This window comes from Hemibagrus wyckioides, linkage group LG17, assembly GCF_019097595.1.
Source record: "Hemibagrus wyckioides isolate EC202008001 linkage group LG17, SWU_Hwy_1.0, whole genome shotgun sequence".
Taxonomy (NCBI): domain Eukaryota; kingdom Metazoa; phylum Chordata; class Actinopteri; order Siluriformes; family Bagridae; genus Hemibagrus; species Hemibagrus wyckioides.
The window spans coordinates 22759312-22772316 of NC_080726.1; the positions used below are offsets into that span (position 1 = coordinate 22759312).

General features: G+C 39.0%; 1 protein-coding gene across 9 annotated transcripts in view; it reads right to left on the minus strand.

The window, feature by feature from the left end:
* igsf9ba (immunoglobulin superfamily, member 9Ba) overlaps positions 1 to 13005 on the minus strand; it is a 77948-nt gene that overhangs the window by 48382 nt on the left and 16561 nt on the right. For all 9 annotated transcript variants that reach the window (XR_009207038.1, XM_058414570.1, XM_058414565.1 and 6 more), the window contains exons 2-3: positions 10167 to 10364; positions 2051 to 2197 (exon numbers count right to left, since the gene is read on the minus strand). Coding sequence is in view for 8 of the 9 variants with exons in the window: in XM_058414565.1 (XP_058270548.1) it covers positions 2051 to 2197; positions 10167 to 10364 (345 nt within the window). In the remaining variant the exon portion in view is untranslated. The remainder of the gene's footprint in view (positions 1 to 2050; positions 2198 to 10166; positions 10365 to 13005) is intronic.

Sequence of the window (13005 nt, forward strand, 5' to 3'; positions counted from 1 at the left end):
TTTAGAGGTGTGTCCCAAAATTTTTGGCAATATAGTGTATTTGAAATAGACAGATAGATTGATAAATAGACTTGATTGATCCTATGATGGAAATTCTTCTGTCTCAGCAGCTTCTAACACAAGGAAGAAACCTCGAGAGGCTTAAAAAAGAACCTATCCTCATCTGGGTATCCTCATTAATAATTTTATAACCAGGAAGCTCAGTTATATCATGACTATAACTATAAGAAGTCTATCTTACTGAAGTTCAGTGATTGAGGTGTTGAGAGCAGAACTGGGGGGAATATACCATGGATGGGTCATCACCAGTCCATCACAGAGCATCCCACACTCACACATTCGCTCAGACATGGCATGCGATCCACTGCTTCGCTGATCCAAGGGTTAATATTACATACTACACAAGGCCAGGCGGTTATCTTGTTCAGCACGGTCATTCAAATAAATAGCTTCACCATGTCTAACATCATTCCAAAGCGCTCTTGATTGCTTAATTCTGTGGGGTTTCATTTCTAATATTTATATTAGTGTGCTTCTTCTTCATCTAGTATCCTATCATTTCTTCAGCTTAGACAGAGACTTGAATGGCAAACACTCCACATAAACTGATTTAAAAGATACTGATCACTGCAGACCGGGAACACCCCACAAGAGCTGCAGTTTTGGAGATGCTCTGATCCAGTGGTCTAGCCATCACAATCTTATGCTTGTCCATTTTTCCTGCTTCTAACACACCGACTTTGAGGACAAAATGTTGACTTGCTGCCTAATATATCCCACCCACTAACAGGTGCCATGATGAGGAGATCAGTCTTATTCACTTCACCTAGCAGTGTATGTATATAGTACAAGTGATGAAATCATCACAAATATGTAAACTACGTCTAATACGTTTTCTGAAATCTGCCTGAATATATATTCCCTGTTTCCCCCCAGTGTACTCATTTATTTAAATGTTTAGAATATTCTAGTATTTCTGGCGCTTCGTCATAAATGCTCAAAACTGTGATTTTTGACTTATAACATATTACGTACAAGTGCATTATTGCAGTATAATTCTTCTTCATGGTTTGAATAAGGGCTAAGCAGCAAAAGAAAAGCGTTACACTTCGTCAGTCCTCCATTTCCCAGCTTCATACACCGCTGATTCATTGAGGAATATGAAATGAAGTTGATTAATCTTTTATCTTGTCCATTATAAACAGAGAGTATACTGTATAAAGAAATGCCTATTGGCTCCTGGTGTGTATACGCCTCTCAAGATGGTAGTAATAAACCTTCCACCCAATACACACTCATATACTATGCCTACACACACACACACACACACACCAACTGAGCTCATCAAATCTCCGAAACAGAACAAGGCAGCACATCAAGCAAGCTTGAGGCAACATCCTAGAAAACTCTGATCTGATAAAAATAGTAAAGGCGCGCCACAGCGCACGGCTTATTTCCAACAATGAGTGAGCGAGTTCGGTCTCTTCTGCTCCCTGACTGCTCCTTTGGAATCGATTTCACGTTATTCGGTTCCCCGAAGGATCCTAGCGGTCTCCTCATGCCTAAAAAAGGCGGCGCATGAGGAAACGTAAACAGGCGTCTTTCGTTTTTGTTTTGCAGTCCGGCTTGCGAACCCTCGGCATGAGCGCCAGAACCGGATTTGTCCAATCAGTCATTCTATTTTCAAACAATCTCTGTTGCAAACCTGCCAAAAAAAAACCACGCCTGCATATTAAACATGAGCTTGGATATGTCCACTGGGAGAAAATACCGGGCGATGTAATCAGTCAAATACAACAAGACTGAAGCTGTACATTTCACACACACACACACACACTCCATTTTGCTAAACCATTTCGGATATATTTCAGCTGGATGAATCACTGACAAGATCATTAGGCATAAAAAAAAAAAAGCTCATTCATTCCTGCAGCATTAGTTTGCTAAATGGACATGAGCAGAGGAAGCAAGGAAGCAAAGTGCTTTGCATTCGTTTTCTCTAGACTGTTAAAGATCTCTGGAGGTTGCAGATGTCTGGTGTGTAACTAACCGTTGACTGTGAGATGGACCCAGCTGCCGTTGTGGAAGGTGTCGTACTGTTGTTCCAGCATGAGAACCCTGCACTCGTACCAGCCCTGGTCCTCCGAGCGCACCTGATCGATCTGCAGAGACGCCTTGCCATGTAGGCTCGTCCTACCTACAGCAGACACACACAAAAACATACATATTCATGGCTCTGTCACTTACATCACAAGGAATTCAGCAATCTGATTGGTCAGACGGTAATGATTCATTTTCTATATCAGCACACCACTGTACAGGTGACATAACTTAAGTCTACCAATATGGGCAGCTTTTATAAGGAAAGTTTATTTAACATTCAAGCAAAAAAGATTCGACTTTCGACTCAAAAAACAAACAAACAAATATTTATTGCTGTTATAAAATAAGTGATGAGGGGAACATACATTTTTTTTTGTTTGGGATATGATGCTGTTGGAAATGAATGAAATCTACCTTGGTGTTTTAATTTTTTTTAGTGACCAGCTGTGCTTTTTTTCCAAACATATAAATTATATTACAGATATAAAATAAAACCTTTGCTTATAGGGCTACGTTAAATGGGTATGGTAATAAATATATAAATAAACAAACAAAACAAAATAAAATAAAATAAAATAAATCACAGTATTAACCCTTACTGTAGTTGATACGGTAAAAAAAATTAAAAAATGGTAAAAATAAATAAATAAATAAATAAATAAATAATTTAAATTACTTAAACCTACAGTGTACTGGTTACTGCAGTTTATAGGGTAAAAAAGTATGGTAATAAATAAATAAATAAATAAATAAATAAATAAATAAATAAATAAATGACAAACACAGTGTTTACAGTGTTAACACTTATTGTAGTTTATAGGGTAAAGAGGTACAGAAAAAAAATAAATAAATAAATAAATAAATAAATAAAATAAATAAATTACTTAAACCCACAGTGTTAACCCTTACTGTAGCTGATAGGGCAAAAAAGTACAGTAAAAATAAATAAATAAATAAATAAATAAATAAATAAATAAATAAATAAAGTAATTAAATAATTAATTCAATTTAATCAAATAATTAAACGAGTTAAACCCACAGTGTTAACCCATACTCTAGTTTACAGGGTAAAAAGGTACAGTAAAAAATTAATTAATTAATCAAAATAAATGACTTAAACCCACGGTGTTAACCTTTACTGTAGCTTACAGGATAAAAAGGTACAGTAAAAAAGTAATAAATAAATGAAATGAAAAAAATTAATGTCTTAAACCCAGTGTTACTATAGCTGACAGGGTAAAAGTTATGGTAATAAATAAATAAATAAATAAATAAATAAATAAATAAATAAATAAATTCACAGTGTTAACCCTTACTGTAGTTTATATGGTAAAAAGGTACAGTAAATAATATATATATAATTAATAACGAAAAAAGAAAGAAAGAAAGCCTGGGAGTTCAATAAAATAATAAAAGCAATTGTTGGTTCATTTGAAGAAATTTTGTTCCTGTAAAGAAAATCTGACCATGTTTTAAAGAATATGCTAACTGGCAACTCTTACTTTAACTTACTTTAATTTATACCTTTATAAATTTATCCATAAATTTTTGCTCCTTGAGATAAGCTCTGATTAAGACGTGCACTTAAAACTATAAATAATACATATTATTACTGGATAATATATTAAAATATTCACATACTCTTGACCTAAAGCAATCACATTCTAAACTCACAGCTGGAATAGCTGGAATAGACATGTGTGCCAGTATAATAATAATAACAACAATGTCAGTATTAAATCCTCACTAGGTGCACTTATTTCAACTCGGTGTATTGACCTATAGGAACAACCCACTAGAATGACATCATAGTGTCACTTACAATCCTCTTGGACTGTAAAGGCACAGCAAGCAAATATGGCCAGAAACTTTATCCCAAACTATTGCCAGAAAGTTGAAGGCACATGATTGTCGAGAAGGTCTTTGTATGCTGTATCATTAGGATTTCCCTTTACTGGAACTATGGAGCGAGCTCCAAGAAGACATGGCTTGCTGAGGATGGCTTGGAAGTACTCGAGTAGCCTACACAGAGCACTGATCTTAGCTCCACTAAACACCACTGGGATGAACTGGAACGCTGATTGCACGCCAGGCCTCCTCCAGTATCACTAATGCTCTTTTAGCTGAATGAACACACTTCACCACAGCAACGCTCCAGATCTAGTGGAAAGCCTTCCCAGAAGACTAGAGGCAGTAGTTACAGCAGCAAAATTGAACCAACTCTGTATTAATGCCCATGGGTTTGGAATGGGTGCTCAACAGGCACGTATCTGTGTCATGGTCAAGCGTCTGTACACTTTCTGGCATCTGAGAATTGAATAACACAACACTGTGTACAGGAAGTACTTGGAAAGCTATTCTTGATAATGAAAAGGAAACCTGGCCACTCCTCCTTACACTGTGCATAGAAAATTGAAGAAGCTAAATTCAAAATAAGAATGAATATAAATAAGAAGAAATAGGAATAATATGAAAACAAGCACAGCGGAACCTCAGCATACGAATGTCCTCCCTTACGAATTTTCGACTTAAGAATTGAAATTTTGTAAGAAATTTGCCTCAGCATATGAAGCATTTTCAGCATCCGAACAAACCGAACCGGATGCCAGCCAAGTCGTGCATATGTCTGGGAGACGTTCAAAACTTTGCATCAGTCAAGCCAAGCAAAGCCAATCTAAGCGAGTTTACGAATTTTTTTCAGTCAGCGAAAGCTGTTTCGATAGAGTCAACCAACGATACCAACGTCGCCTTCAGCATGCGTTTAAAAGCTAGGCGATATTTTTGTTGACAGATCGGTGGCGTGGGTGGTCTGGGTGGATTTTTAGCCCAAGCTTTTTGGCACGACTTCCTGTGAGGACCCCTGACATGGAATGCTTGGCTTGGGTCAGTTCTTTGTAAGCAGCCAAACAGTTTACATACGCTTCGTATGGAAAGTGATAATTGATGTGTGTCACAATGTGTGTGTCTGATAGCTTCTTCTCTCAGGTCTTCTCAACATGGACATATCCACCATACAGATCACCATCACATTACTGTATACATTCAAATGTAGAGCAGTTGAAATAGTAAAGGGTAGCGTATTGTGACTCACAAATCCTGTGTTACTCCTTGATTAGCGATAAGGGAGTAAAATAGTGTAAGTGCCGTTACATAGGCGTATACGTCTCAGTGCACTGAAAGCCACGTCCTGGTAACCAAATGAGATTCCATCTCTCATCTCCACGGTGAAAGACTTTCCTTGAGATTAAACATTGGCATATTGACGGTGTGGCCAGCCTTCACGCTTCACAGCACTGGAGTATCGACCAGTAGATATCATAGCCCTGGGATCACAAGCAGTACCTGAGAGAGGAAACTGCAGGTTTCCAGAGCAGGAAATCAATACACCATTGGGAAGCAGGGGCTGCAGTCTTGCAGTAAAGGAGGTTTGTATAAGAAAAAAGAAAAAAAATCCGAGCTTTGAAGAAACACGTCTATTTTTGCACAGGGTGATAAAGTGCTGATGAGGGGAGGCGTCAGCACCGAGGTTACAGAGCAAATCCACGCTCTCTTGGCAAATGAAAAAAGATTATCTCAGCTACTACTTGAGAGACACATTTCCCATCACCCTGACTGTTCACCGTAGCCGGATTGCTCTCTGTGCTTCTCATCTTGGTGTATCATAAAGTCATTTTTCGGTACCTACTCACTGGTTAATGCAGGATGAGGAGCAGGAGCCAAGCTTTTTAGCTGCTTTATGAACATAATCCATATTGCTGGCGCTTGGGAATTAAGCGTAGGTTTGTGATTGTTGTGTAGTAACTTAGGGACTGTAGCACAAAGATTTAGAAGATCACTTCTAAATGGCATTAAACATGCCGAGGAAGTCATTGAGTAGTTCATTTCCAGGTTTAGTTTCATTGGAATGGATATGGCATGATGTACTAATTAAGCCTAATAATAGAGCTCATGTTATACAAGAGGAACTTTAAGGTAAAGCAGTTATTTAAATTCCACGTGTGTCTGACATGGTAGTGAGCTGAGCAGGTTTGCCAAACTAGACAACTAGACACAACATAAAATTGCAATAGGAGCCTACTGTATGTGTGGTAATGAATAAAAGAATACATCTGACCACAAAGTGACATGTCCTCAGAGGTTAAAGAGGAGGAAAACTCAGAGGAAAGAGAGAGAGAGAGAGAGAGAGAGACTGAGAGTGGATGAGTGAATAAGGCTATGAGTTCAAATACCAGGACCACCAGCTGCCCTTGTGGATCCCTGAGCAAGGCCCGTAACCCTCAACTGTTCTATTGTATAATTGAGATAAATGATTCTATAATTATGCGGTCATAAACAGAGCTGAACTCTCTATAATTTCAAGACTTGGTGGTTCAAGTGGTTAAGGCTCTGGATTGTTGATCACGGTTCAAGTCCCAGCACCACCACACCCCACTGTTGGGCAACTGAGCAATGCCCTTAACCCTCCCTGCTCCAGGGGTGCTGTATCATAGCTGCCCCTGCACTCTGACCCCAACCTCCTGAGCTGGGATATGCGAAGAAAAGAGTTCGACTGTGTGGTAATGCATGTGTGGTGATAATAAAGGCTTTTGCTCTCAGTTCTTATGTATATTAGCTGTCTGTACGACTTTAGGGACTGAATCCTCTGTTACTGATCACATTCAATATAGTGCATCTGTGCCCAGGGACCCATTTTCTCATAATCCGTCCGTGGATCAAGTGCTATTTACTAACTCTGAATAACGAAGTGGAGAAGCCATATTGTTAAATGAAACCAAATTTGCTGTATTTAATGTGATAATGTAATAACTATGACTGTACACTACACAGACAATATACAAAACTCCTATAATATTTCGATGCTTGGCATTTTTACATTCATATATATATATATATATATATATATATATATATATATATATATATATATATATATATATATATATATATATGATATGAGTATATATGAGTCATTTTGTAGTTTTTAGTTTTCTCTTGATTTTAAAATCAAGTTGCAAACAAGCCAAAAAGAGTTTGTCTTCAGTCCACGATTCTGCCCGGATGCTGTATTTCATTCTTCAACAAGTGCGTGTTTTTAATGACGGTCAATTTTACACGGCGTAAATATTGACATAACTTTTGGACGTAAAATGGTCACCATTAATAATTGAAGTCAAAGATGGTGATTTCACTAGTTGAAAGCTCCTACAGTATTACACATCTCTGCCAGAAAAGAATCCGATGGTATTTTGATATCATTTTGATTCCAAAACTGAATTAGGTTTGGCCAAGCATTTGCTGTGAGCTAAATCAAGCTCTTTGGATAGATTTAACGAAATAAAGCCTGTTTAAAAACAGTGCAAAAGCACTGGTGTAGATTCGCCTGTACACAAATATTAATCTTCTTGGCTCACTTAACATGTTTCCGTTTTGTGACGCTACCCTTTTTTCATTTTTAAAAAAAATCCTATGTGTCTATCTTTCACATCTGTCGCTTTTTTCCTGTCCCTGTGATTGCTTTTCATTTCATTTCATTCTCATCTTGCTAATACAGGGGCCACATGAAGCAACGTTCACCTGGTCTCAATTTCTGGTCACTTTCACTAACACCTGTTCAAGTGGGCAGATGTGGTAGCTCAGTGGTTACGGTGTTGGACTAATGAGTGAGGGTTATGAGTTCAAATCCCATTTCCAGCCAGCTGCTATTGGGCCATTAAGGAAGGCCCTTAACTCTCAAATTCTCATCTGTATAAATTAATGAGATAAATCCTAGTCACTTTGGATAAGAATGCCATAAGAAACTGTTTGGAACAATTTATAAAGTTTATGTATCTATTAAAACTGTAGCCATGCTCAACTTCCTGCTTCATTCCTAGAAGAAAGTGAGGAGAAGTTCTCCTCAGCCCTGCGTTCAGTGTTTGAGGTCGTAACTGCTCTCCTTTAACAATAAAGAAAATACCACTACTCTACTTTTATATCAGATTTCAGTAGTATTTCAAATACAGGCTGAATTAGTTGGAAAAATCTCTTAACACTCCTCATATAGTTCGCTGTCTTGAGAAGGTAAATCCTTGAGCTAACTTGAGCGCTTAGCACGCTAGCTTGTTTCTAACACAAAATGGCAGCCATGTTTATTCTCACTTTGTAGCTGGAATGCATAAAAACGTCCCACTTTTGATGACTGAAGCCAATAAACCTCGTGTTGTTGACAGCACATTGCAAGAACATCAATTTGCAAAAAAGCCTAGACAGAAAAGACTAGATGTTTTTATTCTAATTATTTTTAATGTCATTACAAATGGATAAAAATATCCCTGCAATATATAAACTGTGTCCAAGAGCAAACTATTGCAACAGCATGCTAGGACAGAGCCTGCCGGTGGCTAAAATTCTCAATAGCTCCAAATCTAATTTCTGATTGTTGTAAAAGCAATTAAAGAAGGGTGAAAGCCATGTGGGAGAAAATGCAGTGTTTCACACCGAGCTGCAGTCTGACTGAAGTATCCCTGCTTAAGATGCCGCTGTGCTGCACTGGCTCATTTCAGGAGAACTGAAATTGAACATGAGAACTCATTTCTAATTTAAAATGTGATGAAGAAGCAGCCAAGTAGTGAGATAGTCAGTTAGTTTTACTTCTCTCTGCTTTCACACTAGAAATCTATTTTTTTTTTTTAGGTGTACTAGAGATTTGCTGGGGACACCTTAATGACGCCAAAACAAACCTATAGACAACTTAAGGACACCAAAATAGACCTAGGGACATCTTAATGACACCAAAACAGACCTAGGGACACCTTAATGACACCAAAACAGACCTAGGGACACCTTAATGACACCAAAACAGACCTAGGGACACCTTAATGACACCAAAACAGACCTAGGGACACCTTAATGACACCAAAACAGACCTAGGGACACCTTGAGCACCCAAAAACAGACCTAAAGACACCTTAATGACACAAAAACAGACCTAGGGACATCTTAATGAAACTAAAACAGACCTAGGGACACCTAGAGCACCCAAAAACAGACCTAGGGACACCCTCTATCTATCTCTTTCTCTCTATGTCTTGCAAAATCCTTTCAGTAAACTGGAATGTTCTTTCCCTTAAAAAAGTCCCACAATTCACCGCAAAACTACCATCTATGCTCACTATGCTGCCTTACAGGAAATGACATCATACTTCCTGAAGCCTCTCAGCTTAAAAAAAGGCGGACAAACGTTTGTTTTTCTATACGCATTTTGCATTTTGTTTCAAGTCTAACGACTTTCAAGCCATGATCCTGCTTGAAGTAGCATGTCAGAAACATGTGACTAAGCTAACATTCACATGACGTATAAAACCGAAATATTTGACATGTTTGGGTTTGTATAGTGTTTTTACAGAGTCATCAGTGTCCCGGTGTTTTGACCAGTGTCCCAACTCATGTATACGATATACTGATTCACTATCTAGGGAGCTAGAGAGCTGATCGGGACGCACCAATTGCATCTTTGATTTATGTCTTCGCTCGCACACTGTATATCTCACATGAATCAGATGCTCATCCTTAAAAACGATGATGTCGCCTCCTCTCTCAAGCACTCCCACAGTGTGAGAGAGATCACGCGCAACCTGCTCGCATGCCCTAGTTTAGAGCATCACGTAGCTCATGAGACACTTCCTTCCCGTGTACTGCCAAGTTTGGCGTATCCACGTTGCTGATGTCACCGATCTAAGTGTGTCTTTCGCAGCTTTCTGAGTGTGTGTGTGATTCTCGATAGCTCCAAAAGCAGACGTGGGATAATTAATGTGTTATGCATTTTTTAACAGGAACAAGTAGCAGGTTAGCATAGAGCATCTCACGTAGCTTATTCTTAGCAGGAAACATGAACCTGAAGCATTAAAAAGGCAATCGGTTAGAAAATACGTTTTAAATCTCATCGTCCAAGTGTTTTTGATGTATGCGTGTCACATAGTTAGCACCTTAAATGTTCAGATTGAAACAAAAACTAATTTAAAATCAGTGCATGAAAGGAGGTAGAACAGATCTCAGGTAGTATGAGCGGTGACGTCCGGACTTACCAGCATACTCCGGATCCACATGAGGAGGATAGAAGCGGAAGTTGATGAAAAAAGGGATAGGCACACCGAACTTGAACCACTCCACCACATAGGGGGTCTGTTGGCCGTTGAGGGGGTGGCTCACATCACATCCCAGAACTACGCTCTCTCCTGCACGGGCCGTCACAAACTGGGGCTCCTCTCTCACGCCGTGGACACCTGGACACCAAAGAAAGAAGGACGTTAAATCAAGCATCTTCATCAGGGAGTCAATACTGATCACCAATACAATATAATGTTGGGATCGTTCATACATTTGGTGTGATGCACATGATTTCAGGCTTTCTCTCTGTCTCACGCTCTCTCTCATGCTGCCCAAGTAGATCACATGACAAAACAAGCCAACATAAAAATATATCCCAGTCACAAATCATGATCATGGTTTGAATGAAAGATGAAAAAGTGTCACTCTGTTTTTCTTAAACCCTACTGTGCCCTATCGTACAAAATAATAGGTCCTGTTAGGTCCTGGTTACGCTGAACTACATAACCCATCAGTCCCTGCATGTCACATCACATAACCTGATCACACGTCTCACTTCCTATTTAAGTTCTGGTTTCTGCGTCCTTCTATGTCATGCTTGTGTTGATGTTGTGTCTTGTTAGTCGCTGTGCACAGAGTTGCTAGTTCGCATAATATTTGTTGGTTCTTTTGCACTTGCATCTGCTGCCTTTACAACATCTGGACATCTAGCTACACTATGTTGCCAAAAGTTTTGAAACATCTGCCTTTACATGCACATGAATGCAATATGGAGTTGTCCCACCCATGACTGCTATAACAGCTTCTACCTAATAAACTGCCAACTCGGAGAATATAGTATTTATGGTGTATACATGTAGATACTAAGATTCTAGTAACTAATAAACTGACGAGCAGTCATCAACAATCAACTCATCGTTAATCTACTCTCATGTATAATGAAATATAAAATAGTGTTATGTTTATATGTTAACGAATCAGTCTAATACACACATCCTGATATCCTGCCGTCTACCAATGAGAGTGAAGACAGAAGAGTGCACACTGCCTCTCTTGCATCTCGTATCATGTGCTGTAGATAAACACTGCTGAATGTTACACACAAACGCCAAATCTCTCTTCAGAATGTTTCATTTTAAACTTATTTGGAACGCTAGTTGCTCCACCCACTGATAAACATTATCATAAAAGCAAACATTACGTAGTAGAAATGTCTCCTGACGACTTCGTAGTACTGCGACTGGAGATTGCAGTGATAAAAACACTGTATGTGTGAACATATCATATATACACCGATCAGGCATAACACTATGACCACCTGGCTAATATTGGTGTTGGTCCCCCTTTCGCTGCCAAAACAGCCCTGACCCATCAAGGCATGGACTCCACTAGATCCCTGAAGGTGTGCTGTGGTATCTGGCACCAAGATGTTAGCAGCAGATCCTTTAAATCCTGTAGTTTGTGAGGTGGGCCCTCCATACTAAGAGGACTTAAAGGACTTACAGTTCTTAAAGGAAATTTTTGATAGATACTGACCACTGCAGACCGGGAACACCCCACAAGAGCTGCAGTTTTGGAGATGCTCTGATCCAGTGGTCTAGCCATCACAATTTGGCTCTTCGTCAAACTCGCTCAAACTTTCCTGCTTCTAACACATCAACTTTGAGGACAAAATGTTCACTTGCTGCCTAATATATCCCACCCACTAACAGGTGCCATGATGCCATCAGTCTTATTCACTTCACCTCTCACTGCTCAGGATGTTATGCCTGATCGGTGTATATAAGGTACAAGCATTGATTGGAAATTAAGATATTTTTAATGATAGGTTAGAGCTTTCCAATTAATCAGTGCCATGCTTGACAGATGCTTAAACCCAAGCAGTTATATTTTCTCTATCACAAATTGTTAAAATGTACTTTTTTAAAATGCAATTTAAAAGTCAAACACCGAGCTGAGAATCAAAGCTATAAAACCAGTGGCACCAGTTAGACAACAGATAAATTACCACTGCTTTATTCTACCATGCAGGATTTAATCAGCTGAATGTAACACTGTAGTTATACTGTATTTCCCATCAGTGCCAGCATCCTCATGGGATTTCCTAATGTAACTGGTGATTGCTCACGCTCGCTCTACATCATTCAATCTAGCAATTAAGAAACTTGTTAAAATTAAATTTAGCACAAGTGATGATATCACTCTTTGTGATTTAAACTATACATACTAATTTTTCTTAAATCTCACTGACCGCACATTCCTTTTTCTTTTCAGTGAACTTACTTTGTCTCTCCTGCCTTCTAGCCCATTTCCCTTCCCCTGAGACACTCGTTCTCTGCTCTGAAAAACCGCCCTATACACATCATCTGCTGTAAACCATGCACGCAGTAACAAAGACCCTCGCTGTGACAACCAGCCTGCCTCACTGCCTCCTGGAAATAAAAAGAGCATGAAAGGCTTGCGTGAAAAGCCTCCCTGAAGATGACCACCAAGTCTGTTTTCTGTTTGGAGCTAGTAATGCCCTGCTATTGCCAAAGATCTCCATCATTACTGAGCAGATCATGCGCACCGCCTCCTACTCTACTTCAGAAACACAGTTGCAGTCTAGCTGTGAAAAGGTCACTTTCTTTCCCTCTGAACTGCTGAAAATGCACTGGACTTCAACGTTGATGGTAGTTATCATCATACTGATAGAGCAGCTGTAGCGACAGAGATGCTTTGGTAACTTTAAAGACGGCTTCATTGACTGATTTTTTTAATCTGTTTTTAAATGTCTATTGATGATTGGTGGTTGGGAAAGATCCATTTCATAAATGA